Source organism: Antedon mediterranea, chromosome 1, assembly GCF_964355755.1.
Source record: "Antedon mediterranea chromosome 1, ecAntMedi1.1, whole genome shotgun sequence".
NCBI lineage: Eukaryota > Metazoa > Echinodermata > Crinoidea > Comatulida > Antedonidae > Antedon > Antedon mediterranea.
The window spans coordinates 15,144,420-15,171,196 of record NC_092670.1 but is presented as its reverse complement, the minus strand read 5'-3'; the positions used below and the strand labels follow the sequence as shown (position 1 = coordinate 15,171,196).

At 32.3% G+C, this 26,777-nt stretch overlaps 1 protein-coding gene across 12 annotated transcripts in view; it reads left to right on the top strand.

Annotated features, from left to right (window-relative positions):
• The window catches only part of LOC140057990 (uncharacterized), a 130,093-nt gene that overhangs the window by 16,130 nt on the left and 87,186 nt on the right, over positions 1 to 26,777 (top strand). For all 12 annotated transcript variants that reach the window (XM_072103641.1, XM_072103638.1, XM_072103640.1 and 9 more), the window contains exons 20-55: positions 623 to 729; positions 3,526 to 3,572; positions 3,724 to 3,955; positions 4,242 to 4,354; positions 5,876 to 6,130; positions 6,482 to 6,783; positions 7,757 to 7,913; positions 8,587 to 8,827; positions 9,265 to 9,326; positions 9,717 to 9,898; positions 10,364 to 10,459; positions 10,950 to 11,007; positions 11,676 to 11,723; positions 12,451 to 12,626; positions 13,162 to 13,260; positions 13,578 to 13,635; positions 13,784 to 13,828; positions 14,336 to 14,664; positions 14,855 to 15,002; positions 16,070 to 16,147; positions 16,817 to 17,073; positions 17,541 to 17,679; positions 18,009 to 18,095; positions 18,409 to 18,593; positions 19,087 to 19,228; positions 20,466 to 20,486; positions 21,149 to 21,229; positions 21,558 to 21,715; positions 22,367 to 22,534; positions 23,074 to 23,203; positions 23,803 to 23,886; positions 24,134 to 24,385; positions 24,533 to 24,957; positions 25,298 to 25,399; positions 25,846 to 25,906; positions 26,342 to 26,365. In XM_072103641.1, coding sequence (XP_071959742.1) covers positions 623 to 729; positions 3,526 to 3,572; positions 3,724 to 3,955; positions 4,242 to 4,354; positions 5,876 to 6,130; positions 6,482 to 6,783; positions 7,757 to 7,913; positions 8,587 to 8,827; positions 9,265 to 9,326; positions 9,717 to 9,898; positions 10,364 to 10,459; positions 10,950 to 11,007; positions 11,676 to 11,723; positions 12,451 to 12,626; positions 13,162 to 13,260; positions 13,578 to 13,635; positions 13,784 to 13,828; positions 14,336 to 14,664; positions 14,855 to 15,002; positions 16,070 to 16,147; positions 16,817 to 17,073; positions 17,541 to 17,679; positions 18,009 to 18,095; positions 18,409 to 18,593; positions 19,087 to 19,228; positions 20,466 to 20,486; positions 21,149 to 21,229; positions 21,558 to 21,715; positions 22,367 to 22,534; positions 23,074 to 23,203; positions 23,803 to 23,886; positions 24,134 to 24,385; positions 24,533 to 24,957; positions 25,298 to 25,399; positions 25,846 to 25,906; positions 26,342 to 26,365 — 5,149 coding nt within the window. The remainder of the gene's footprint in view (positions 1 to 622; positions 730 to 3,525; positions 3,573 to 3,723; positions 3,956 to 4,241; positions 4,355 to 5,875; positions 6,131 to 6,481; positions 6,784 to 7,756; positions 7,914 to 8,586; positions 8,828 to 9,264; positions 9,327 to 9,716; positions 9,899 to 10,363; positions 10,460 to 10,949; positions 11,008 to 11,675; positions 11,724 to 12,450; positions 12,627 to 13,161; positions 13,261 to 13,577; positions 13,636 to 13,783; positions 13,829 to 14,335; positions 14,665 to 14,854; positions 15,003 to 16,069; positions 16,148 to 16,816; positions 17,074 to 17,540; positions 17,680 to 18,008; positions 18,096 to 18,408; positions 18,594 to 19,086; positions 19,229 to 20,465; positions 20,487 to 21,148; positions 21,230 to 21,557; positions 21,716 to 22,366; positions 22,535 to 23,073; positions 23,204 to 23,802; positions 23,887 to 24,133; positions 24,386 to 24,532; positions 24,958 to 25,297; positions 25,400 to 25,845; positions 25,907 to 26,341; positions 26,366 to 26,777) is intronic.

The following is a 26,777-nucleotide window of genomic DNA, read 5'->3' as shown; positions in this document are numbered from 1 at the left end:
CATCATGCTGTGTAGTTTCTAATGACAACAGCCTTCAGACCATAGGGTACTGTAATATGGTGATAGATTATTTTAAAAGCCCATTTACACTAGGATGATAATGATCGACGATAAATAGATAAACATACATTTTTCTTACTTCAAAACAAAAAAAATTTCGTTCTAGAACTATAAGATAATCTTTTAAGCTGTCTTTAAAAATTAATGTTTTTTTTAATCCAATCAAATGACGTCATGATCAATAAAAACATTAAAATCAATATTATTGCTCTAACTAATCTTGACGTCATTTGATTTGACGTGTGAAAATAATTATTTTCATCAAAAGAAGCATAGATGGTTCCTATCATAGTTCTAGGATGAGAACTATTTAGATTTCTTGTGCTTTTAGAATGACAAATGCATATTTATCATCGATCGTTATTGTCCTTGTGTAAATGAGCCTTAAGAGGGTTAGGTTAGTAATATTTAGGAGTTAGATACTATGGTATTGGCCATTTGCTATCAGCAGTTTCAATACTCCAGGATGTTTAATGTCGCTAGACTTAATTCTGTATTAGATTTTGTTTAGATTTTTATTGTAATTGTTTGTTAATATGTTAAATACATGTTATAATAATAGATGTGGGATGCAGAACGTGACAGTTGCGTCCCTGTGGCCCAGTGTCACTGCTACCATGGCACTCGCTACGAACCAGGAGAAACAAGGCAGGATCAGTGCAATACATGGTAAGGAATTTAACCTTAAAGGCCGTTTAAGTTTGTTTACAAATTGATATTTTATTTCACTACGGTGATCGTTCGAGATCACATGAGATCCCGTTGCGCACGTCAGTTCGTTGCATACGCACAAAATCAGAAGTCTTCAACATTGGATATCTAAAGAAAAACTGATTATTTTGTAAGAAATACACGTCATATTATCTATCAAGCATTGTTTCGTTATGGACAACTTATCACTTGGTAAGATAGATATTGATATTTTTTTACAGTTATTGTAAATGTATGTGTGGGAGAAAATCTGCGACTTGCAGGTGTGGACAACACATATCACAACTTTATTCTCCTGTAAGGGTCCCTTTGTGTCAAGTGCTGCCACCAAACGGCGCTCATTTGTCCTTAAAAATGACGGTGTAACCCCATACTCTTCCAAAAGATGTTACTACATGTTCTGATTTTTACCATTTTTTTTTCAAATTTGCCATCGCCCTAACTGCTAAATAAATACTAAAGTTGATAGAGTATTCTTTTATCCATATAATTTGGTAAAAATTATGTATACGTCGTACTTTTAACACGGACATTTGAGCTCTAAATTAAGGGTGCATCTTATATACCGAACATAAATGCCTCACCGCACAATAATTGTTCATCGAAACCTCGTTGGCTAGGCCTAGGCTTTAAGGTAAGGCCTAGCTAGAGTCTAGGCCAGCTACCTACTATAAATGGCAACCTGCTTGTGCCTAGTTTTCAAGGCAGTATCGTGATGTTATACTAAATATGATGAGAAGATTTGTTCATTATGGAGATGTTTTAGGCGCTCTTAAGATCTGATAAACTGATTGTTGACGTCACTGACTATAATATTATTATCGAAACACTAATTAAAGAAACTCCAATCGGCTTTTGGGATATTCTATTGTTCAGTTCGCTTAAAACTAATAGCACCCTCTAGTAATTTAATATTACTAAAAAACCGTTTCGATAATTTCTTTTCGATTTACTCTAAGCATTAAAGTTTACTTCAACCATTTGGACTTTTTAAAGGATAAATAAGCGATTTTGAAGACCGGACCAGTTTTGGCCTTGGACCAAATTTCGCGTTACATGCCCTCTCGAAATAAAAAAAAAAAAACAATGTTTTGATGAAATATTAAGTGCATCTTATACATCGGCGATATAAAAAATATGGATATTTTACTCTCAGTTAGGGGTGCGTCTTATACACAGATGAAAATTATATACCGAAATATAAGGTATAGCAGATCTATATCCATATGCTTTAGCCAATTTTTTAGTGAAGTCTGCAGCCCATTGGACTGAAAAAAACCCTGATTACATTATGCTGTTTCTTTGCACAATATATCCTCTTTAGTTTAAGTATATGAGAAGTTTATTACAAAAATATTAGTTTAATTTAGCCCTCTGATCATATTTATCTATATATAAATTTACGTAAGGGCAAAATTCGGTAAATCGCGCGTTATTTCTAGAATGTGTACTCGATGGTATATAAAGTTGGTTATAATCTCGGTACTGATTTTAACCACCTGATGTAACCCTGTTTACTAATTAAATTTAGTTAGATAATTAGTTATTGACAATTAAAACGAATTTAGGTTCAACCATTTGCCCCAAATAGGGGTGTTTTCCGATCGTGGTATACACTGTCTAATGGATGTCCTCATGAAAAATACCTGTACACAATAATACGAAGATACTTCGCATTTTCCTATCTCCTCCTACGATAATTGTTTTTAATAGCTGAAAACCGGTTGAACAGCTCGAGTAGAGTATCATAATGTTGAAGACAGGCCGATTTTCTTTAAAAAATACTATTTTGATAGATTTAATATACGTTTATACAAATGTATTGATTTGCGATGAATGGAACATTCCAAATTATTTGGTTTAACCATGCTTGCATACCTCCATGATTTAACACAAGTAGGTCAATTTATGGGCCCTTTGAGAATAAACATAAATAGTATTGTAAAGCTATACAATACTGTAAATAGGTATTAACCACTTTTGATAGCCATTTGAATCGCAAATTTCTTATTGTGTGCGTTGGTAGGCCTACTGTTTATTATAATATAAACAAATATACTAATAAACTTTATTACTGTGAGTGTGGGTAGCCCCTACTTTTAGATTATAAACACATAATAATATAATACTTTATTACTGACAGTTGCTTCACAACGTTTGTATTAATTAATAATTACAAAAAAATATAAACGTCGTGGTGGTGTATCGTTACATGTACTTTACTATTTCAATCGACTATGACAGTGACAATTTTAACAGTTATTAAATCGGAAATGTTTTACTCTATTTAGTGTTATGTTATTTATAGGCCTATTAAAAAAAAAACCCAACCCTCAATAATGTTAGATACAAAATACAAATTGGGTTTGTTTAAATGAGTCCAAATGAAACATTTGGACTCATTTTGTGAGAAGTTTCTCTTTTGGAAGTAATTCGCACGGTGCTAATTTTGGTTGACTACATAAATACATAAATAGATGTTTTATAGTCATGCGGTACGTAGGCCTACATTTTGAAATCGCCAGTTTTTTTACGCTGAAATTACTATGTATTCGATAACCATATGTGGGCACGACCTAGATGGTACGCGAGCAAAGCGAGCGTACCATCTAGTTTTATAAAATTGTTTTTTATTTCATATTTAATTATTAAGTTCATTATTGTTAGATCAATACTTACTAACTTATCTATTTTTTTGTGTTATTATAAAGTTGAAAATTAAAAGTCAAATATAAAAGTGCATTGTTTTTCTAGTACATGCAGAGATGGACAATGGTCATGCACAGAGATTGACTGTTCAGGTAAACATTCTAAAAAATATTAATAGAAACATCTTAAAAACTTAATATTTATAACTTCAAAGATTTGTAATTGATTTTTAGCAATTTGTTGTAAATAATTTTAGATTGTTTCAGATGATTGTGTATGAAATTATTTCTTTTATGTTTTTAGTGAATCCTCCATGTCCTGCGGGACGTGTGTGGAGCAACTGCTCAGCATGTGAGCGTACCTGCGAGACTCTTCAAATAGACTGCGATGCCGTTGACTGCCGTGGAGGATGTGCATGCCCAGACCATTTAATAAGCCACAATGGAGAATGTGTGTCTATGGAGCAGTGTCCATGTGACCACCAAGGAAGAGCATATGCCCCAGCTGCAATGGTCTATCAGGACTGCAATAGATGGTGAGATTTTTTTATCAAAACATCAAATTATAATAAACAAAATCAAGTTTTTAGAGTTTTAATTTAGTGTTACAGTATAATGAATAGTATTAAAGTGATCATCAAAAAATTTCCACTGCAATAACTACACTTTTTTACTGCAGTTACATATGATTTTAGTTTTTTTTCAACATAGAAGTTTACGAATCGTGTCACTGCAATAAACAATGTGTATGACCTATAAAAAGCTTGCTAAATAATTGTATAGGTTAAAGTATAACATAATTTTCTGTAATTGATTTGTTAGTTTCTGCTCAAACCGTGAATGGGTTTGTGAAGAGAACCAGTGTCCCAGGACAGCGAGGATTTATGGAGAAGCACATTATAAAACATTAGATGGAAAACTGTACAACTTCCATGGTATGTATAAATACTGTAATCACTTTAATATGTTGATCTGTTTTATAAAAAAATGTCAAATGTAAAAGAATCGGATTTATTATAAAACTTTAAAGCTATATTCAATTAAATAAGTTTTATATACTTATACTTTTATAGTATTGCTGTCGTTTAATAATATAAAAATAATTTGTAATAACAAATTTTACAAATAATTTATTTTCATCTTCTACCTAATGAAATTATTTGTTTCATTGAACGAATATAAAACTTTGGATGTAGAACAATAATAGAGCCTTTGACACTGTAGGTTGCCTGAATATTATCAGTCAACAACAGCCTCTTGTGTAACAAAATGAATGCACAAAAACATTGTGTACAAAATCGCACTCTGGAGAGGACTAGTACATTCATTTAATGTCATGACCCACAGTTATCCAATCAAATTTACAAGAATCAACTATAGGTGTGTTATAATAGTAATTATGTGTAGATGTTGATACCATAAAGAGAACGATTTTATATGAAAGGTATTTTTTGTATATTATAGCATACATAAAAAAAAAAAGAAAATGTAAAATATATGGGATATGCAATGTATATATTTAATTCAAATAAACATTTACTTCTTTCATTTTAAATTAAAATTAATATGTTGTAGATTCTAATGAGATTTTCTTTTTGAGAAAAAAAAAATATAATAATTATAATGTATAAAATGGTGATTAAAATATTTTAAAAATGAAAGCGGCAAAAAAACCCAAGATGTATGAATCAATTGGAAAAAAAAAATTGAAAAATATTTTTTTGGGAAGCCATATAATAACAATAAATATATCCAAACGGGTTTGAACAATACCATGAAAGCCCCAGTGGTCTAATGGTTAGGACATCTGCATATCAAGCAGAATGTTCCAGGATTGAATCTCGGTTAGGGCGACTTTTTCTCATTCTCACAGGTTTCCTCATCTGTATCGTTTCAATTTAATTAATTAAATGTTTAGTATATCACCGGGCAGTTTAGAATTTATTCTGTGCCTGTGATGTGTATAAATATTAACATATATATATATATATATATAAATCCAAAGTCAAATTACTGAAAAAATAACAATGCTGTGGGTATCAGTGGGGATACAAAATAAAAGCGAAAAGCTAAATCAAAACGAGAAGTAAAACAGCCAGAAAAGTTAGCAGAGCTTTCGGGCAACACTAGCCCTTCATTAGTGTAAGTGAAGGAATATATATATATATATATATGTTTCTATAATTTACAGTATAATTTATATATAATTTACACAGTGCTACGCAACATCATTGATTTACATATACACAATATTATTTTAAAAACCGTTGCGAATTAAAGTTGGAATTTATTTTGACTTGTTAAGCCTCCACTGATTGTGAGGGCGTTTGTTGTATGAGAGAATGTATCTGGTGGGTGAAAATCTTTGATAATACCATACATGGCTCTGTGGTCTAGTGGTATGATACTCGCCCTGTAATGGTTGCTATAATTATTATTTGAATATTTTTACATAGGATCTTGTGGATACGTTTTTTGTGAGGATGGCTGCGGTCAAGGTACGTCAACATTTAGTGTCATTGTGGAGAATGTTCCATGTGGTGTTACCGGTGTATCATGTACCAAGTCTGTCAGAGTAACATACCAAGGAACAGTAACTCGTTTCACAAGAGGACAGGATACAATTGATATCCAATTAAATGGTGCACCAGAGGGCACTGTTGACTGCTATCAGGTTGGCCGCAACTGGATTTACACAACACAAGATCAAAGTAAGATAATTTTGATTTTGAAAAACTAATTATTTCAGATATTAGAACTAAAGAAGGATATTTTTAAAGATCAAAACAAATGACTTTATTGTCATTAAGAACAATTTAGATATTGTATCATCATCTGAATTTTGAAAATGTTATTTACATCAAAGACAGCATAAATTGTTATCTTAGAGTTCTAGGATGAAAACTTTTCTTTTTGTTTTCTGTATGAAAATGTATGTTTATCCACTTTCAATCATTATTGTCCTATAGTATAAATGGGCTTTAAGAATGTGTGCATTAACTTTTCAGAGCTTGTCAAGTAGCACATTTAAACACAAACTAATATGTGTTGATCCTTTTTAGGACTTGTTCTTCAATGGGACGGAGGAACGAGTTTGTCTTTAACACTTGATGCTTCATACCGTGGTACCACTTGTGGTCTTTGCGGTATTTACGATGGCGACCAGAACAACGATTTCACAACAAGGTCAGGCGAAATTGAGTCTAGAGCATTGTTGTTTGGAGACAGCTGGCGTACACGCACAAGCTGCCCTCTAACACAAGATGTCATTCATCCGTGTGATGCAAACCCACGCCGTCGAAGCTGGTCACAATATTCATGCATGATCATTAAGCAAGCTGTATTTCGCCCTTGTCACGAAGTGGTAAGCATCCTAGTTTTTGTTTGTAATGGTTTTACTCTACAGACACTTCTTCATGACCATACAGTATATCCATTTATCAATCTGGCCATTGTCTCTGTTAATCCACTGATAAACTTGCCCTTTAAGTGCCTTGGAAAATTCCATATCTCAGGGCATTTTTATTGCCGCTGCACCTTTGAAATGCACTACCTCATAGTGTACATCATTTGTCAACAGTTTAAATCTGTTATTAAAACTCATCTTTTTTTTTGGTGTTAGATATAAACAAACTTTATACCTTATGTGTTTCTAAATTCGTTTCTGATCTATTTAATAATAGATTACCTCACAGTTTATCTGATTATTTTTAAACTACCAATCATGCATACAATACAAGAATTAAACATTATTTTAATTTAGCCATTCCCCCTTGTCGTATTAATTGTGGATGATTTAGAATCTCTTTGTCTGGTGCTGTTATTTGGAATGATTTACCTTTAGAATTACGAACAATTACATCTAGATTTGCTTTCTCTAAACAACTTAAAGAATTACTTTTATTTAAGTATATAAAAGAATAATCTATAATTCACAATGTTTTATATATTGATAATCCATCAGATATTATCTATTGAACTGATATCGTTTTGTTTATTACAGTACAATACATACATCACTTTATGTTATATTATGTTATTTATTTATTATTCAAAATTTTTTGTTTTGTTTTTGACGTTATCAAAAGTTCTGTTATATATTTCTTAATTTCGTAGCTTAAGTAATAGTTAAGATGTTTTAAAAGATACCAAGCTTGATTAGCTCCGGCTATATCTTGGCTACCTTTTGTATTGATAATTTGTTTGATACAATAAAGAAGAAAAAATAAGAACTAAATATTTATTACTTATTAAATTAATAATTGTTTCACTGAAATATTTTCATTCAAATATAAAACATTCTTGTTATTTGTATATTATCATTGTTGTTTGATTAGGTTAATCCAGACATTTATTATGAGAGATGCATCTGGGATGCTTGTGCCTGTGATAGTGGAGGAGACTGTGAATGTCTGTGTACTGCTATTGGGGCTTATGCAAAAGTATGCTCCGAGAAACATGTCAATATTAATTGGCGATCAGATGGTGTTTGTGGTAAGTAAAGTAGTTTTTTATTCACAATTCACAATTATTAATTTTACAATATTACAAAAACAACAACACCCAACACCCAATGTTTGTTATTATTGATACCGGAAGACCTCTTCCGTCAACGACTGGTCTTGGTCTGGTACAACAGGATAACCCCTACTCATCTTAAAAGATGTACTTTAAAAAAGATCATATCTTCTCTTATTATTAACGTGTCACATTTTGACCAGTACCTATCTTTTCCATACTTCCCTTTTGTTTTTTAATTTATTTATCCATTTTTATTTATTTAATTATTTTTATTTATTTATTATTTTTCTTATTTATTTATTCATTAAGGCCCGCCCACCTCAAGATGTTTTTCTTTATCTTTCCGGATATCTGCTTTCAAGTCTGCTATTATATTTATTTATTTGCATTGTATTTTTCCTTACCCTTTTTGTCAGAGTTTGTAAATAAATGTTATGAAATGAAATTAATATTAACCTCAGACAATCAGAACAAAAAACTGAAGGAATTAAAACAATAGGCCTACCAACTTCTAATTAGAATGTAATACCAATAGATCAAGCCATTTAAATAACAGAAGTAGAACTAAAGTACTTTGTTTAATTATAATTTTAGTAAAGTGGACAACATTTTTTTTAAAATATTAACAATTGTTTGTTTATTTCAGGTATTCAATGCCCAAGTAGCTTACACTTTGATTCAGCTGCAAGTACTTGTCCCGATCTTTGCTACAACCCAGAAAACATCCGCATATGCCCAGCTTGGAATTCCACAGTAGAGGCTTGTGCATGCCCAGAAGGAAGTGTACTGGACAATGGCGAATGTATTTCACCACAGCAGTGCCCATGTTTTCATCATGCAGACAGATTCACTGCAGGAACAATTAAAGTTATAAATTGTCAACAATGGTAAGATAATATTTGTTAACCCCAGAGCTTAAGGGGCCCAGAGCATGATCAGTCCATTTAACTGTCCCTTAGGAGTTCTATGAAATATTAATATAAAGTATATTGTGTATTGCACACATTTTATTCATGTAAGCCAACAACATGTAGTATGTGCGCATACCATCTTACCAGCTATTAATATGCATGTGTATATAAATATAAATAAATTCAGATCACCTGGATAGAGTTCTCAATACACAGAGGTAGAGTTAAATAAAACAATACGAGATGCTGACAAGTGAGCATAGCTCAAATAATTGTATATTTTTCATACAAACATAAAATAAGGCATACATTTTCATATAATTTTCCATTTAATACATTTAAGTCCTAGAGGATGTGTCATCATTTTTTATGCAATTTTGTAAAAGAAACTAATGTTGAGAAATTGTTTTCAGTCAATGTAGAAGTGGAGGGCACTGGTTATGTACTGGGGATCCATGTGTAACAACAGCAGCTCGTAAGTAATCTGTTTTGTGTAAATGATTCTATGTTTTCCGCTTACCATTGACTGCTTACCATAACCCTCTGTTGTGTAAATTAATCCATATAAAATATTATCACTTGAGTGAGTACACATTTTTACAATATTTTGTAAAAATAACTCTGACTGGTGTCAGTCAGATTTCAGTCGTTTATAATATTACAAAAACACATTTAATTTGTTTATTACAGCTACTGAGCCACCGACAGTAGAACCACCTATTTGCATGTCAATTTTTACAATATTTTGTACTTGATGTGTGACCAATTAGATTGAATTTGTTTCTTCTAAAAACCCTACAACTGTTGTCAGTTAGAGTTCAGTCGTTTATAATATTTCTAAAACCATTTAATTTGTTTATTACAGCTACTGAGCCACCGACAGTAGAACCACCTGTTTGCACATGTCCAGGTGAAGGCTACTTTAGTTGTGCCGATTGTTCATTGTGTATTGCTAACAATAACGTTTGTGACGGAGAGAGAAACTGTGTAGATGGATCTGATGAACAGCAGTGTCCATGTACAGACAGCAACAATGTTATACACCAGGTAAGTGCACCATAGTTAGTTAAGGTTAGGGATGTTATGGTGTTGGAAAGATACGCCCTTTGAGTTGGAGAGACACACCCTTTGGGTTATAGAGACACACCCTTTGGTTATATTTGTCTTTGACAGCTCTTGTCTCTTCTCAGTCTTCCCTTTTTATGTTTCACTGAAGGGAATAAATCAAATAAATAAATGTATTCTACTTCAGTAACTACATTTTGTTTACTTTTTAACCTGTTAATGCAATTATTTATCTTTTTTTTGGTTGATTGATACTCACTGTTTACTGCAGTGACTGCCTAAAATCATACGTTATTATAGGCGGTTAAACAAATTTAGTTACTGCAGTAAATGCAGTAGAATAATTTTCATTAACCTTTAGCAATATACATAGAAGAGTAGAAAATGTTCTATTCTCATGTCATTTAAAACAAAATACAATAATTGATTTATTTTTATCTTAACTAGAATGGGGCAAGATACTGGCCAACCAACTGCAAAGCATGTTCCTGTGATAATGGTGTCAATGTCTGTGAGAAACAGTGCAATGCGTCATGCTCTGCAGTAAATAATAATCTTATTTTTATATATCATACTTCAGAGATAAAGTTAGACAAAGTGTTAGGTTCGAGAATAAAAGGAGTCTTAGATTGGGGGATTTTTTTTCTCTATAGATAGGAGAAAAATTAAAATAATGTTATCCTTAAAGGAGATCCGCATCGTTATAGATATTTATATGGATAATATAATTAAACCAAAAAAAAGAAAACATTAAAAATAGATAAACCTTCAATATATATTTTTTGTTGAACTATTTTGTTGGAGAAAGAAGAAATTCTCTTTTGTATGCTGTTTCCATAACATTTTGCAACTTTTTTTTTCTTAAATTATGGAAGGTTATTATGTAAAAAAAAAAGGAAAAATAACAAAAGTAATAAAAGATTTAAAAAACAAAGAACTAAGTTTGGTGAAGTATTAACAAAATACCTTTTTTCTGTTTAGTACTTTTTTTTATATAAACCATGGTTTGTGTATGCTTTCTTTTAAATGTTAGGGATTACTCCTGAACATGTACGAAAATGATCCTGACAGATGTTGTGAATGCTCTGAACGTAAGTATTCTTGTACTGATTGATTATTGATTGATGACAAAAATGGTGGAAGCCTTACGCTCACTGCTGTTATAGACTGGTCCAGGCTGGCTGACCACCTCTTGATTGAAACGTCTTGGTCACCACTTTAGTGACTGCACGAAAAGACAAAATAGACAGTTAAATTTGATGTAATGACAGAAAATTTGACCTTTGGGAAATAAGTTTCAAAGTGAATATTACAATTAAAACTGTTATATTTTAGCTTAACATTGAGAAAAAAAGAGAAAATAGATTTTTACTTTGAAATACAAAAACACTACTTGTATATGTAATTCCTCTTAATCAGGCCAACCTAAAAATGAAATTTGTTTCCTGTCGATTTTCGGCCGAAAAAAATTTCAGTCGAGAGGCCGGACAATTATTTTTTTTAAATAAATGTTTTTATTTTGCGCTCAAGACGTACATATTATGCGAGGCCGACTAGCCCTAATGTTTATATAGCCTAGACCTGACACAACAACGCACATGGGTTGTCATCCCTGTACAGAGATAAATAAAGAAAAATAGCCTATCCTAGTCTAGGCCTAGCTATATATATATATAATTATATTTTAGGGGGACAGTATATCTTTAAAGCATGGAATTTATTTGAGTCTGTATACATTTTGCTTTTTTTTATTACACAGCTTCTACTCCAAGTGTTACCACCATAGTTACTACAGAGACTCCAGTGTGTAAGTATATCAATACACATTTATCGATTCCACATACATTTTTTCTCCAGATTCAGATATAAAAAATAGTATATTATTTTGGCCAAATACATGTCTTATTCCACAACTAAATGAACTGCTTTAACTGATCATATAAATGCACAAAGATAAATTGGCCATATGGTTTTTAAAAAGCATTATGGTATATGCTATTTTATTTTTAAAATAGCACAGTTTACAGGCATAGAAAAAATTATAAACCATCTAGTGAATATGGAAGAATATTAAGTCATTTTGGAACAATAAAAGATGATAAAATCTGTGAGAATGAGAAAAAGCCACCCCATCCGCTATTCAATCTTGGCAGCTTCTGCTTGATATTTAGATTGCCTAACCATTAAACCACTATATTTGTATTTTTTTACATTTACAAAAGATATCTTTATTTTCATTACAATTTTAAATTAGTGGAACTGTAGCTTGGTGGTTAACATGCTTGTCTTTCAATCCCAGAATCCAGGATTCAATACTGACCTAATGCCAGAGTTGTAACTTAAATCTTTAAACTTCACTTTCCAAGAATCAAATGAGACTTAGTTTATATAAATTATAGAATAGTTTATCCATCCTGTAATTGGCAAGTTACTCGCTGTTGGATGCGTATGAAATGTTAAAAAGTGTAATTTGTATTATATTAAGTTTAAGTTGAACAAGATGATAATAATAAAACTTTCACAAAATATTGTAGTATGCGATGGATGTTATTGCAATCAGAACTGTGATGGTTCAAGCACCTGTAGGTCAGTGAACCCATGTGTTGAAGCCTGTGCCAACTCATGTGCTGAAGGCTACTACTGGCAAGGAGAATATTGTGTTAGAAGAGCTCAGTCATGTGGTTGCCTCTACAATGATGTTCATATGGGAGTATGTAGAATTTCTCAATTTTTATCTCTATGTATGTATTTATCAGATGTTTCTACCCTCAAGTTAACAATTTCGGAAGGTTTACATAATTAACGGATACAAAGTGTTTTTAATGGATTAGACTCGTTTAAACAGGTCAAATCCGTTACAAATATATAAAATGTTATGCCCTCAAAATATCTCACAATTGGTATTTCAACGTTTACCAAAGGCATGTTCTAGCAACTAATCGAATGTAATTATGTATTAAATACTGAAATAACCTTTTAAAAACTGTATTCAGACAGTAAAAGTGGGTTTTAAAAATCTTGAACCGAAATTCTGGGGATTTCTTTAATATTAATGTTCAGAAAATTGGATGAACATTATGGAGGCTTTCGGAGAAATCGGAAGGGTTGGAACTCTTTGAGCAAAATGCTTTTTTTCTTATACTACAGTGAACATTGCAAGTGCTTGATATTTTACTTAATAAGTTATACAAGCAAAGGACCAGTTAAATAGTGAGTGAATGTTTGTTTTTTTTGTTCGCATTTAGAATGGAACATCATGGGATGTTGGAGAATGTCATCGCTGCACATGTGTAAATTTTGAAGCTGCGTGTATAGCACAATGTAACATCGGTGCCTGTCCTGACGTGAGTTTTTTTCTCTTCCTTTTGTGTAACGACATATTCACAAAAAACTAAAGATCAAAAATATGTCTGTATTGATTTCAATAAAAAAAAAAAACAAATTATATATCTTGATAGATTTCAGATTTTAAATGGATTGAATTTCTGAAAATTGTGATTAACATATATAGAATAGATAATATTTTTTAGAAAACATTTTCCTTAACAGCACAACCAATTATAAATACAATTATATTTTAAAGGAAACTTTGGAGTACTACTGTTTTTTTGTTTTCTTTGTATTTTTCTTTGGCTTTAAATTTGTTGCCATATAATTTTAGGGTGAAGAGCGTGTTGATCGTACCTCAGTTGGAGAATGCTGTTATTGTCGAACTGCTAGTAAGTAATATGTTAACAGTAATTGAACCGCTCCTTGGTACAATCAAGAAATTGTTGTTTTCAATTTTGTTTGCTAAAATTAGTAAATAAAATAAATCAATGTTTTAATGTTGTTGCTAACAGAATTATTTTTTCATTTTGCCAACAGCAACAACTATAGTGACTACAACAGTTACAGAGACTACTACAGAGCGTAAGTAAAACAAAGTTGATTTGTAAGTTCCTGAATTTTCCTAAATTAGGTACTTTAATATTCTTAGGCACTATTTTCTGTGAAATTTAGTGACAAAATCAAAGAATATTTGTTGATATTATAGCTCAAACATTTAAACACAATGTCTAAGGAGACATATGGCAGCGCAAAAGTGTCAAGCTGTGACGTTATTTAGTGGCAAATAGTACCATTCTAGTCTAAATTTACTGTTTTGTTGAATGTACTCGATGTGCACTTGGATAATGTGATGGCATTTAAACCAATTCAATGGTTCATGTTTGAGCCATAATATAATGCTTGATATTTAAACATTGCTAACATATAGAAAATTACTACAGACACTAATTCCCTTTTAAAAAAAAAATGACCTATTTAGTATATAGTATTTGTTAGGTGGCTCTTAAATAAAGTTTTTACTCAGATACACCCCTCCCCTCCCCCACTCTTTCTAAAAATATTGAAAATGTTGTATCATATCATTGGTAGGCTCTTGTGAAGCTGCATTGGGTATGGCTAGTCGTAGAATCCTACCAGGACAGCTTCATTATTCATCCAGATTGGAAGGCGAAAATGATCCAAACGGCGTTGGCCGATTAGGGGCAAACCCATGGGTGCCTACTAGTAATTCCATTTCTGAGCACATTGAAGTAAGGTTCCGTAGGCCTCAGGAAATCACAGGAGTATCAATTCAAGGTGGTATGAATAGAGAACAAGGCAGAGTAACAAGATTCCAAGTAAGGTACTCTCAGGACCCTCAAGTTAATGAGTACATTAACTACCAAGAGGTAACTGGCACCGAGGAGATGATCGATAAGGTAATCTTCAAAGAATTTCATTTCGTTCCTAAGAGATCATGTCAAAATTATTCTACTGCAGTTACTGCAGTATCTACATTTTTCTACTGCAATAATGTATGATTTTAGGTTGATGAATTTAAACCCTGTCACTCATCTCATGTTTGCTTATATGTCATCAGAAAATTAACCAGAAGTTGTGTTTTTACAGGTGTTTTCTGTTGTCTATAACGACGATAATGAACCATTTAGAATTTACTTCACCGAACCACTGATAAATATTTACGCATTTGTGATCGTTCCAATTGATTGGGATATAAGGATTTGCTTGAGGTTTGAACTTTATGGCTGTGGAGAATGTAAGTTCAATATTTGCTTTGTTAGAGACACTATCCCTGCAATTTTGACGTTTTGTAAAAGTAAGGCATATATATATTACTTTAAAACATTAAACCAGGTCATTCCTTGTCTTAAATGTACGTTCTATGGTTATATATAAAATCATCCTTTATTTCAAATTAAAAAAACGTAAGAATGTAACAAACATCCCAGGTCACGGTTTGGGGGACCAAGTAGCATATGCAGGGCAAAATATGAAACAATAAAAAATAAGATGGCAAAAAAGTAGAAAACACATCAGGCATAAAATTGAGATTGTTATAAAAAAAAATTACAACTAAAAATTAAATTTTCTCACGTCAGTTTAAAGCTGGCATTCCATATGGTATAGCTACATACCAATGCTGTTCCGCTTAATTTTTTATTCTTTTCATTTTACTTTTATTAAATACACAAAACACATTTTGAAAATTTTATAAGTTTTTTATTTGTTAACAATCCACGGCTTCTTACATTTACACATAATAATCTACATGTACAAATCATTGTTTAATACTGTATACTTGGGTAATTTGCGTTCGTTGATAAAAAGAAAAAAACAATGCACTACCTAAGTAGCTAGCATTGAATGTTCTCTTATAGACGTTGTAAAGCTCTGTCTACACTATCATACAAGTTAGACAAAAAAGGGTGATGTGCCCAAATATGGTAGTGATATGACATCATTTCCACATTTTGTTGTCACATAAAGTTTGATAGTGTGGACAGAGCTTTAGGCCTATCGTAGCTGGCTTAGGCCTCTGATAAGAAGCAGTAATTGTACGATGGCTATGAAAATAATAATTAACAATAGAACCAGGAATGATATGATTTAATGTTTTCAAAGTAATATACTGTATACTGTACATTATTTTTACAAAATGTCAAACATTTCGATGATCAGACCACAATGCTTTTTAGTTGCGGATTAGATTTAGTGAAGCAGAATTACTTTCTTCACATTATTGAATACACATTTTTAATTATAATAAAGCATTTAATAGAAACTGATTTGTGTTTCTCGTGTGTGCATTGTTTGCCTTTCCAGATGTGCCATCTACTCGTGCTCCAACAACACATACAACAGTAACTGCCACAACCAACATACCTTCAACAACTGTAAGAAGTGAGTAGAAATAGATTTTATTTATAGAAAATATTTTTCTTGGTTTTATAAAATATGGTGATGAAGTCATAGTACTGTATCTGATTGGAGGACTGTTACATTTTCCACAAACTATACAATCAGGCTAAAAATCAGTGGCATAAGAGCTATGAGCGCTCATTGGCTAAACTCAGGGGCTTGAAAACAGTCCACTGCAACTACCCAGAATTAGAGGCCCCCTTAGGAGTGCTAAACTAGGGGCCTATGCCCCCTGCATTATGCCACAGCTAAAAATTTGCCTGTTTGAAGACATTACCCACTTTTGTTTGCCACTCTGTACGTTTTTGAGCAAGCATATAGGTCCACATTTAAAAAGTTCTTTTTCCATTTTGATGTTTGCCATCCATGTTGTTTTCGGTCTTCCTTTTGATCTTTTGAGTGCGATCTCAGCCGGTTTGTTTTCATAATCGGAGCATATGACCATACCATGCAGCCTTCTTTTCTTTACATACTTACTCACACAATCTCTCCTGCTCTTTTATACATATCTTGCACACAGTGGATGACTTAACTTGTTCCTAGCTCCTACAAATTACAACTAAATCAAAAGCTTGATACATTCAAACTTGAGATGTCTGGTATTTTAGAATATTCATTAACACTGGTTATTACATTAATATTATTATTTAGTATGTGATGGTGCATTGGGTATGGAGAATGGAGATATTCCAGATGATAGAATAACTTACTCTACAAGTAGCCTTGCTTCTGGAAGTGGTAGATACAATGGTGGATCCTGGTCTCCAACAGTTAATGATGCAGATCAATACATCCAAGTTGAATTCCTTGGTGATACAGTTGTCAGCTTTATAGATTTTCAACGAACATTGGAAGATTCATATATTACTGAATTCAGAATAGAAGCAGATGGACAAGTATTCGACAGGGTACGTGCCTTTTTTTTTGTATATTGCCGACTCTGTCCACTCTTTTCTTGAAACTTTTCAGAGTTGGTCCTTATTAATATGTTTTTATATCATAACATTATAAGTACGTCTGAACAGAATGCCCTGTTGAAACAAATTTTGGTTCGCACTGTTCTGTATTCAATGTGTACCATAAAATGGTATGTATTAAAAATAGTTTACGCCATGCGTGAACACTGTGATCCGCATTGTTACGTATGCTAGAGTTTGGGGCCCAAGAGAATCAAATGCCCAGCATTGGAAGGCCCCTAGGAGTGCTAAACCAGGGACCTTGCCTCTGTGTTTACGCCACTGTTTGTTTCACTTTAAAATGCATTTCTACTAGCTTCTGGCAATTGTAAAATAAATTTCATTTCCAACATCAACAATTGTTAGAGTATAGGTTTTTAAACAAAATAAAATACCGGTAATTAACATTTTTTTTTTAGGTTTACAATATTGCATATGGTACTAATGAAACTGTTAGTAGAGTAGAAGATACATTCAATGCAACAACAGTCAGGATTATTCCCTTGTCGTGGGAAGGTGGTATTAAAGTTCGCTTCGAGTTGTATGGTTGTCCATATGGTAAGTTCTGTGAAATTGTATAAACTAACCATCACTTCTTTGGCCTAAACGTATAAGGTCTATTTTTTTCATTATTCAACTCTTCAAAAAAAGTAGAGGATCGTCTCCGGGTGTACTTCCGAATTCACCACCAGAAGGACCCTACCTCAAAAACAAGTCTTAATGATAGTGGGTTATCTTTGGTGTGCAACAATCAAATCAAATTTATGATAAGCTATCGCTTTTTAGATACAAGTATGTGTCATCATTAGTTTATCAAAGCAATAATATTTTTAAATAGTCAAAAAGTTTAAGTTAAATTAATGAATATTTGAATTTATATATTTCAGAAGCACCAACTACAGCTGCCACTGTGGCTACCACTGAGACTACAATAGTAACAACGCCTGTAGTTAGCATTTCTTCTACTGTACCAGGTATAGTAAAAAGTCATTGAAAGTACTCACAGTGATATTGTTAAATTAACCTTTTTTTTTTTTTCCAATTTTCCATACATTTTCTAAATTTAAAATAAAAATATGATTACGTTTAATTTTGTATAATAAAAATTGAAAAGCTCATTAATCAATCAATCAACCAATATTCATTGCTACTATTTTACACAAACACTGTACGACAACCAATGTTACTATTTTACACAAATACTGTAGGACCAATAAAAAAAGTGTAAATAGAGTTTAGAATAATTTCAACCAAAATGTTGATTGTTTGGGGCGTTTTTCTTTTCAGTTTGTATGTATGAGCTGCAACAGTTAGAAGGTGAAACCGAGGGTTGTTATACGTTTAATTTCCCAGATTTAAAAACAATCAATGCCATTAAAGTTTCCAGAAATAGTTCTCAACCTGCGACAACAGTTGCCTTTGAAATTGTTAAAATTCTAGAAAATGTTGAACAACAAGTACGGAATGATGAGGTAATTTGCAATAGAATATTTGTTGTGGGTAAATTTTTTTACTCAGTTTGAACTTGTCACATAAAGTTGATTATCTCATTTTTCATTTTTTTAAAAAGTTCTATTTACAAACTCTGACAAAAAGTATAAGAACATACAATGCAAGAAGATCAAATAAAGGCAAATGCCTAGAAAGATGAAAATGGATGGGCGAGAAAAAAAAATAAACCAAAAAATAAATGACAATATGAAAAAGACAGGTCAAGACATAATGAATAATAATTAGAAAAGATATGATTTTTTTTTTTGTCTGGAGTATCTAATATTGTGTTGGAGTTGGATTTATGGGTAGGTACAGAAGTTATTATGAGATCGTGTGTGGTGGTGATGGAGAGACGAGTTGAAGGTAAAAGGATAGCAGAGATGATTTGGCAGGACATGGTAAATGGAGAGGAAGAAAATTTGCCAAAATATTTATATACCGTGCAGTGATTTTTTACATTTTTATTATTAGAATGCACCAAAAATCTTCATAGCAGACTTGATCTCGTCTAGCTCAGACATTTTGGAAGATCTGCACATATTTGATGTCATGGGAATTCGCATTGAGAGTATGAATGCAAATTTCACAGTTTCTGTGTATGGATGCCCTCCATGTAAGTACTGACATTATATTGTTATATAAATAAACAGAACAGGCTGAGAACAAATTCTAAACCGCTCGGTGATATACTGAAAATGTAATAATTAATTTGATAAGATAAGATGAGGAAATCTGTGAGAATGAGAAAAAGTCGCCCAACCGAGATTCAAACCCGGAACCTTGTGTTTGATATGCAGATGTGGTAGCCATTAAACCACTGGAGCTTTCATGGTATTCAAATTCGATTGAATGGCAACTCTTTAACACCCTCGGCATGGTACAGCGAAACAGCAATAGTTCTCAGTTGTAGAAAGAATTTCTCATTTTATAGAAACCTTTAAGGCCTATTTACACTTAGACAATCAACGATAAATAGATAAGCATGCATTTTTAGTCGCGTGCGACTCTACAGCTCACTATGTCGGTCGGGTGGTCTGTCGGCTAGTTTGTCGGTTGGTCGGTAAACACTAACTTGAGCATGTATATGGCCTTTTTCTTATATAAAACAAAAGAAATTAGAAAGGTTTTTCTTTGAACTATAGGATAATCATTTATGCTGTCTTTGATAAAAATAATATTTTTTGAAACCCAACCAAATGACATCATGATTAATAAAAACAATAAAATCTATGTACGATATTATTGCTCTTATCAATCATGACATCATTTGATTGGACGTGTGAAAATATCTTTTTCATCAAAGGAAGCATAGATGGTTATTCTATAGTTATATGATGAAAACTTGTTAGATTTCTTTTGTTTAATATATGAAAAGTTCATGTTTATCTATTTTATCACCAATCGTTATCGTCCTAGTGTAAATGGGCCTTTAGGGATCTTTTCAATATTATTTTACTGCAGTTACTGCAGTAACCACATTTCTACTACAATAATGCATAATTTAGTCAGTCACTGAATAACAACTTTCTAAATAATTGCATAAGCAGGTTAAAAAAATTAATACTAATCAACATATAATTTGTAATAATTGTGGCTTATGATTCACAGCGCTTGTTTTATATTTTCAAATAACATTTTATCATAATACTTTAGAAGACGACTTGGTTTATATTTTAATGTTTTTCATTTTTATATGTTGTAATGTGAACTTGTCATTTAACTATTTTAAATATTTTGTTGTTGTTTTAATATTGTAAATTCAACAATGCCTACCTTGTTGATGAATTGAAACAAAACATATCTCTGTGCACAGTAGAAAATTGTTAACTGTTTCTCTTTTTCTTTTACAGCTACTGTCTCTACAACAGAATGTAAGTAGCATTTTTGTTTTCATATTACATCAAAATGTGTATTGGTATATTAGTTTCTCTCTGTTATGATTCTGTTAAGCTCTGTCTACATTATCAAATTAGTTTGACAAACAAAAAAGGTGTGATGTGTCTAAATATGGTAGTGATACCCAAATATGGTAGTGATATGACATCATCATGTCCATATATGGGTACATCACATTGTCACATAAAGTTTGATAGTGCAGATAAGAGTCATTGGCACTGATTCGTATGGAAAAGACTTTCCAAAATGTCGCCAATAAATACACACATGAAAAAACCATTCCATTTTAATACCAAATGATACTTTATTTCATCGACATAGAGTTCATGAATTATAAGCTAGTAAAATAACTTTTTCGATACTTTACATTATTTTTCTTGTCATTGTACCTATGTTGATGTTCGATTCTTGTCGAAATAAAGGTTGAATTTAATTGTCATCTCCTGCTCCCTTGTAGTCTTGGTTTTGATGACATTTCAAATTTATATTGATAAAAAGATAAATATTTTCCCTGTACGCAATTTCAGTAATAGAAATACTTTGTTTATATGTTTAAAATTACACCTTGTATTGTTTGACCACATTTTCGTTTCATATAATTTTTCCAACTTGAGATCTCTGTTTTATTGCACTGTAGATATTACAGAAACAACAGTGGTTACTACTACACCTGAGTTTACTTCTATTACAGTAACAACTACAACTGTTACAGTAGAACGTAAGTAACTCTTTTTTTGCCCAGTTGCTATTCTGAATTTTTACTCCCGGCGTAACTTCGTGCTCCCGATTTTTCAACGTTTTCTCCCAGATTACAAGATAAATCTTGTATTTTGTATAAATTGATGCTGCGTACCACTGTAAATTATATATGAATCATACTGTCAAATTATTGAAACAGTGCTCATATTCGGAACATGATCTCATGATCGCTTCGAACATAGCTCATTGGTGAAATCAAGTTTTAAAACTTTAGATGTTGGCATGTATGCAGTTATAGCAATTTTACAGTTTTAATTTATAAAGTATCAATATTACTTTATTTGTAGCACAATGCAGAATACCATTACTTGGTAACTGCAGTAATATTGAGTATTCCAGCCTTGAAGATTCAATGAACGAAAACACTGTATATGGAATAAGTAGTGGTCTTCCTTGGATGCCCCGAAATGCTGGTGATTTGGGTACAAGAAATGAATTCATAAGAGTAAGTATATTTATATTAGGATGTTTTCACCTGAACATGTCAATGTAATATAAATGTAACAACATGCAATGTGCAAGTTCTGCCGACTTTATAATTAACAACATGCAATGCACAGGCTCCACCTACATTGTAATTAACAACATGCAATGTTCAAACTCCACTCACATTGTAATTAACAACATGCAATGCGCAAACTCTACCAATTTTGTAATTAACAACATGCAATGCGCAAACTCTGTCCACTTTGTAATTAACAACATGCAATGCGCAAGCTCTGCCCACTTTGTAATTAACAACATGCAATGGGCAAACTCTGTCCACTTTGTAATTAACAACATGCAATGCGCAAGCTCTGCCCACTTTGTAATTAAATTAATCTGCTTATACAATAAAAAGGTCTACAGCTAGGCCTAGGCTTTAGTCCTTCAACAATTTGTTGTAGGTTACACGATACATGCGTTGTGTCCTGTTAGAATGTTGAAGCTATCTGGTAAAGTTGAGTTTTTACCAGCTCAGGCAAAAACTCCCTATTATTATTATTCTGATTAATGGTACACTGCTGCTGTTATTGTTACAATACTATTGCTGTTACAATTTTTCAATTGTGTTTAATTAATTGTTTTTAATTATTTGTATTTAAATATTTTTCAGTTTACCCTTTCGCAACCTATGGACATAACTGAAATTTCTGTTCGAGGTGATCAATACAACAGAGTTAATATGTTTACAGTGATGGTAGGAGATACTGTAGATACACTGGTAACAATAAAGGAAGTCTCAAGTGATCCAAATCTTGATGTTGAACAACGTTTCGATAAGGTAATGACATTTTTTTTTATCAGGCCTTGTATTTTCAAAATTGTAGGTGTGCTACAAATTGCACTCCTCATCACATTCAGGGGTGCTGTAGTTGTGCTGTTTGTACTTTGGTGTGTAGAAGTTTACCAAATTTAGGCGTGTTGTAAATCGCACTCCTCAAGCGCAGTTTAGGATTGTGTTAGGTGAGTGATCACTCTCACTCGCCTTAAAAGACCAGGCCTGTTTTATATTATATATTTAGGTAAACTGCAAAGAATAACCATAAGTGAATTCCTTCACTATCCTTCTTAAAGGTGGCAATCCTGTTCACAAGACAAACATATACACGAATCATAAACAAAGTCTTTGGGAGTGGAGTTGTGTTTTTTCATTAGCAAGCAACTCCACTCCAGAATATTTCATGAGCTGATAAATCGATTGCTCTATGTTAACGAGGCGAAGCATAATCACAAAAAGCCTTCATACATTATTAGTATTATTATTATTATTATTTATTGATTTGTTAACAATAAAGCTCAATGATATTTATTTATTTTCAGATCTTTGATGTTACTAATACAGATTCAATCAGATTTTCCTCTGTGATCCGAACTACAATTATTCAGGTTGTTCCATATCAGTGGACAGGAAGAATGACAATGACTGTGGAAGTGTATGGCTGCCCACCAGGTAAGTAGTTAGCTTAGGATTGATTCCCGTATACCATGAATGATTAATGAAACTAGAACGGCACTTCAAAAGTGCATACCTCCGCCTACTATCCGCTACATAAGATTTCTCCCGAAAATATATATTTTTTTAATTTTTGTATCTAGTGTGCGATTAGGTTAATTTCACTACAATCTTGTAAATGTGAGTTTGGTGTAATGGTTATATATCCAGCCTTTTTTCATCAATCTTATTATTTCTTTTTATTAATATATTTTGTATTTTAATTACGTTACATTTTCTTTCGCAGTTATTGCAGTTTTATCTTAAAATCCACGTTCAATTGAATCACCTCTTGTCAATCATTTACGTTTGCCAAGAAAATATTTAAATTAATGCACAGCTTATTCTAATAATTATTCCCACCTTAAGTTGCTGTTAAGTTGTGAAAATGTCTGTATAATTATTTTTTTAATAAATCCGAAAAAGATCCAAAATCATAAAAATTCAGGCTCAAACCAGCCATAAATTAAGAACAGTAGAGCTGTACAGATATCAAACATCGCAGTGCTTAGAGCTCCTGAATACAGTATAGCTTTTAAGTTGTATCTTATTTACAGGTACGCTTAATACAACACCAGCACCAACAACAGAACATCCCACAACAGCAATTAGAGAATTAACTCAAACAACTAGTTTGTCATGTAAGTGTTATACGTATTTTGCACATTCTTGATGCTATGTTGTTTCATGGTAATTAGTTAAAATTTGAAATTTTCCCAACAGTGCATGAATTTTTTTAAATAAAGTTTACAATACAAATATAGATAATTATAGGTAAATGTATATTATAATTATAAATTGATTTTTATGATGTATTAGCTTCAATAAATTAGGGTAGGTAAACAAATATTGTTTTTGATTAAAATAAATGTAATGTTTTTTTTGTAGTTTGCTTTCAATGTATGTGTACCGAGGATTGCTTCGGCAACATAGAATGTGCCACTGAAATTAGTGACCGCTGTCAAGATTGTTGGTGTGAACACACAGTGCGAGACAACGTTTGTGTGGTACTTGCCGAAGATTGCTCATGTAGAGACATGGACAATAACATGAGAGACGTAGATGAGACATGGTTTGAAGGAGAATGTCGATCATGTAGATGTGAAGGAACACATACTAAAACTTGTCAAAATACGTGTGGTAAGTATTAGTTTAGGTTCAAATCCTGTCAGATGCCATCATTTTATTTTTTTTGTAACGAAAGACAATTTAACTCCCAGAGAATTAAAAACTGAAGAATTGTTTGTGGTTTAATTTGCTATAATTTTCAATGTTAAAAATGTTTAGAGTCAACCACTGAATCCACTCAGACAACAGGATCAACTGGAGAAGGAACAACCAGAGAGTCGGGATCAACTGAAGAGGGAACAACCAGAGAGTCGGGATCAACTGAAGAGGGAACAACCAGAGAGTCGGGATCAACTGAAGAGGGAACAACCAGAGAGTCGGGATCAACTGAAGAGGGAACAACCAGAGAGTCAGGATCAACTGAAGAGAGAACAACCAGAGAATCAGGATCAACTGAAGAGGGAACAACCAGAGAGTCAGGATCAACTGAAGAGGGAACAACCAGAGAATCAGGATCAACTGAAGAGGGAACAACCAGAGAGTCAGGATCAACGGAAAGAACTACCATCACAGTATCTTCAACTGTATCTCCAGTTGTTACAATAGTACCGTCTACTACTCCAACCGTTCCAGAATGTTCATTTGTAAGAATATTTTAATGTAATTTGTATCACTTTTACAAGAAACCACAATTTACCTTGTGAATTCATTCACTATATTTCTTAAAGATGCTCTACAGTACATAAACAAAGTCTTATTACAAGTCTTTGGGAGTGGAGTTGTAATTTGTCATTAGAAAAAATCTTGACATTGATATGACAGGACTTGAATCCAGGACCCTTGCATCATAATAACCACCAAGCTACAACTCCACTCACTAATCCACAACTCCACTCAATTCTCTACTCCGCCTCCATTCCTGAGGCTGATTAAATAAAATTATCTTTGCATTTCTTTCATGCTTGAATATGTTTTGTATTGTAGGAAGGGATGCAGGAGGAAGATGCATGTACTAGTGCAGTTTGTTCAGGAAGAGTACTGACACGTATACTGGCTTGCAACAAATTACCTGGAAGTTGTGATGCTGTATGTAATTTTTTTATTACTGTATATTGTAATTTTTAAGAAATTGATAGCGTCTAGCTTTGTAAACTTCTTGCTGAGTAGTTCAAACTAGTTAGCATGAAGCCATTAACTAGGCTACCAAACTTCCAAGCAGAAATTGCAATACTTTAAATGCATTACCCAAGTACTTTCCTAAGTATTAACTAGAGATGTACGATATAAGGGCTTGGCCTATTATGGATTTGAAGATTACTCCAAATTTGAAAAGTGAGGGTTGAGCAACCTGGAGGAAGACTGAGAGTTTTGCACTAATTACACACATTTGATCATTATAAAGAGGCAAAGCTTTATTTATTATATTATAATTATGATTTCAACATACTTGAATACAAAAAATAAAAAAAAAATAATGATGAACTTTTTATTTTTTCCTGTAAGTAAAATCATAAATTTCTTGTGTTTTCTAGGGTTATCAGTTGGTCAACTATGAGGATATAGGAAGGTGTTGTGCTTGCGAGCCAATTCCAAGTAAGTTGATTATTTATGGCAACAAAACCCATGTAGCATTAAAGACATCTGTGTGCACCAATTTGGTATCTGACCAACCAATTTGATATATGACCAACCAATTTGATATATGAGAAACCAATTTGATATCTGAACACCTCAATTCAGAATTTGTATAGTTAAAACATTAGTTAATTTTACACAGGCTGGTTGTTTATTGAGATAAATTTCCCCCCTAAATTAATTTTTTTGTCCAGTAATGTGTCATTTAAATATAACATAACATAATTCTTCACTTTGAACAAAAATTTGATCAAAAAAATAAGGTCTGTTTGCTCTTCTTGTCATCTAAAAATAATATTGCCTCCAAAAGTTAATAGATATTCCCAGGGTTAAGGTGGACCTGTCCAGAAAAATCTCAAATAATAAAAAAAATATTTTGAAATTCTTTTTCAGCTTACGAGCCTACAACCATTTCAGGTAGGTATTTATGCACTATTGCATATTCATTGTTGATTTAAATGTAGTTTTTACATTTTAACTTCAGAATTTTTATTATTTCCCAAAAATAATGAATAAGGTTTATATGTAAAATAATGCAAATTATGCATATATAAATGATCATACATTTTGAAAAGAGTATGGTACTATTTTATAGTCTCGCTGAAATTGTTGAGGCATTTGAAAAGTACTATGTACGTGTGAGGGTGTGTGCATACACATATCGACTAGCATTCAAAGATGAATGCAGATCTATTACTAAAGTTATGTTGAAAAAATGACCCGGATATAATGAAGACTTTGTCAGAAACAGTTGACTCTTAATGATTGTAATCATCTTGGTTAAACCAGGAAAGAGTGAAATTCAACTAGGGAAGTCCCTGGTTCAACA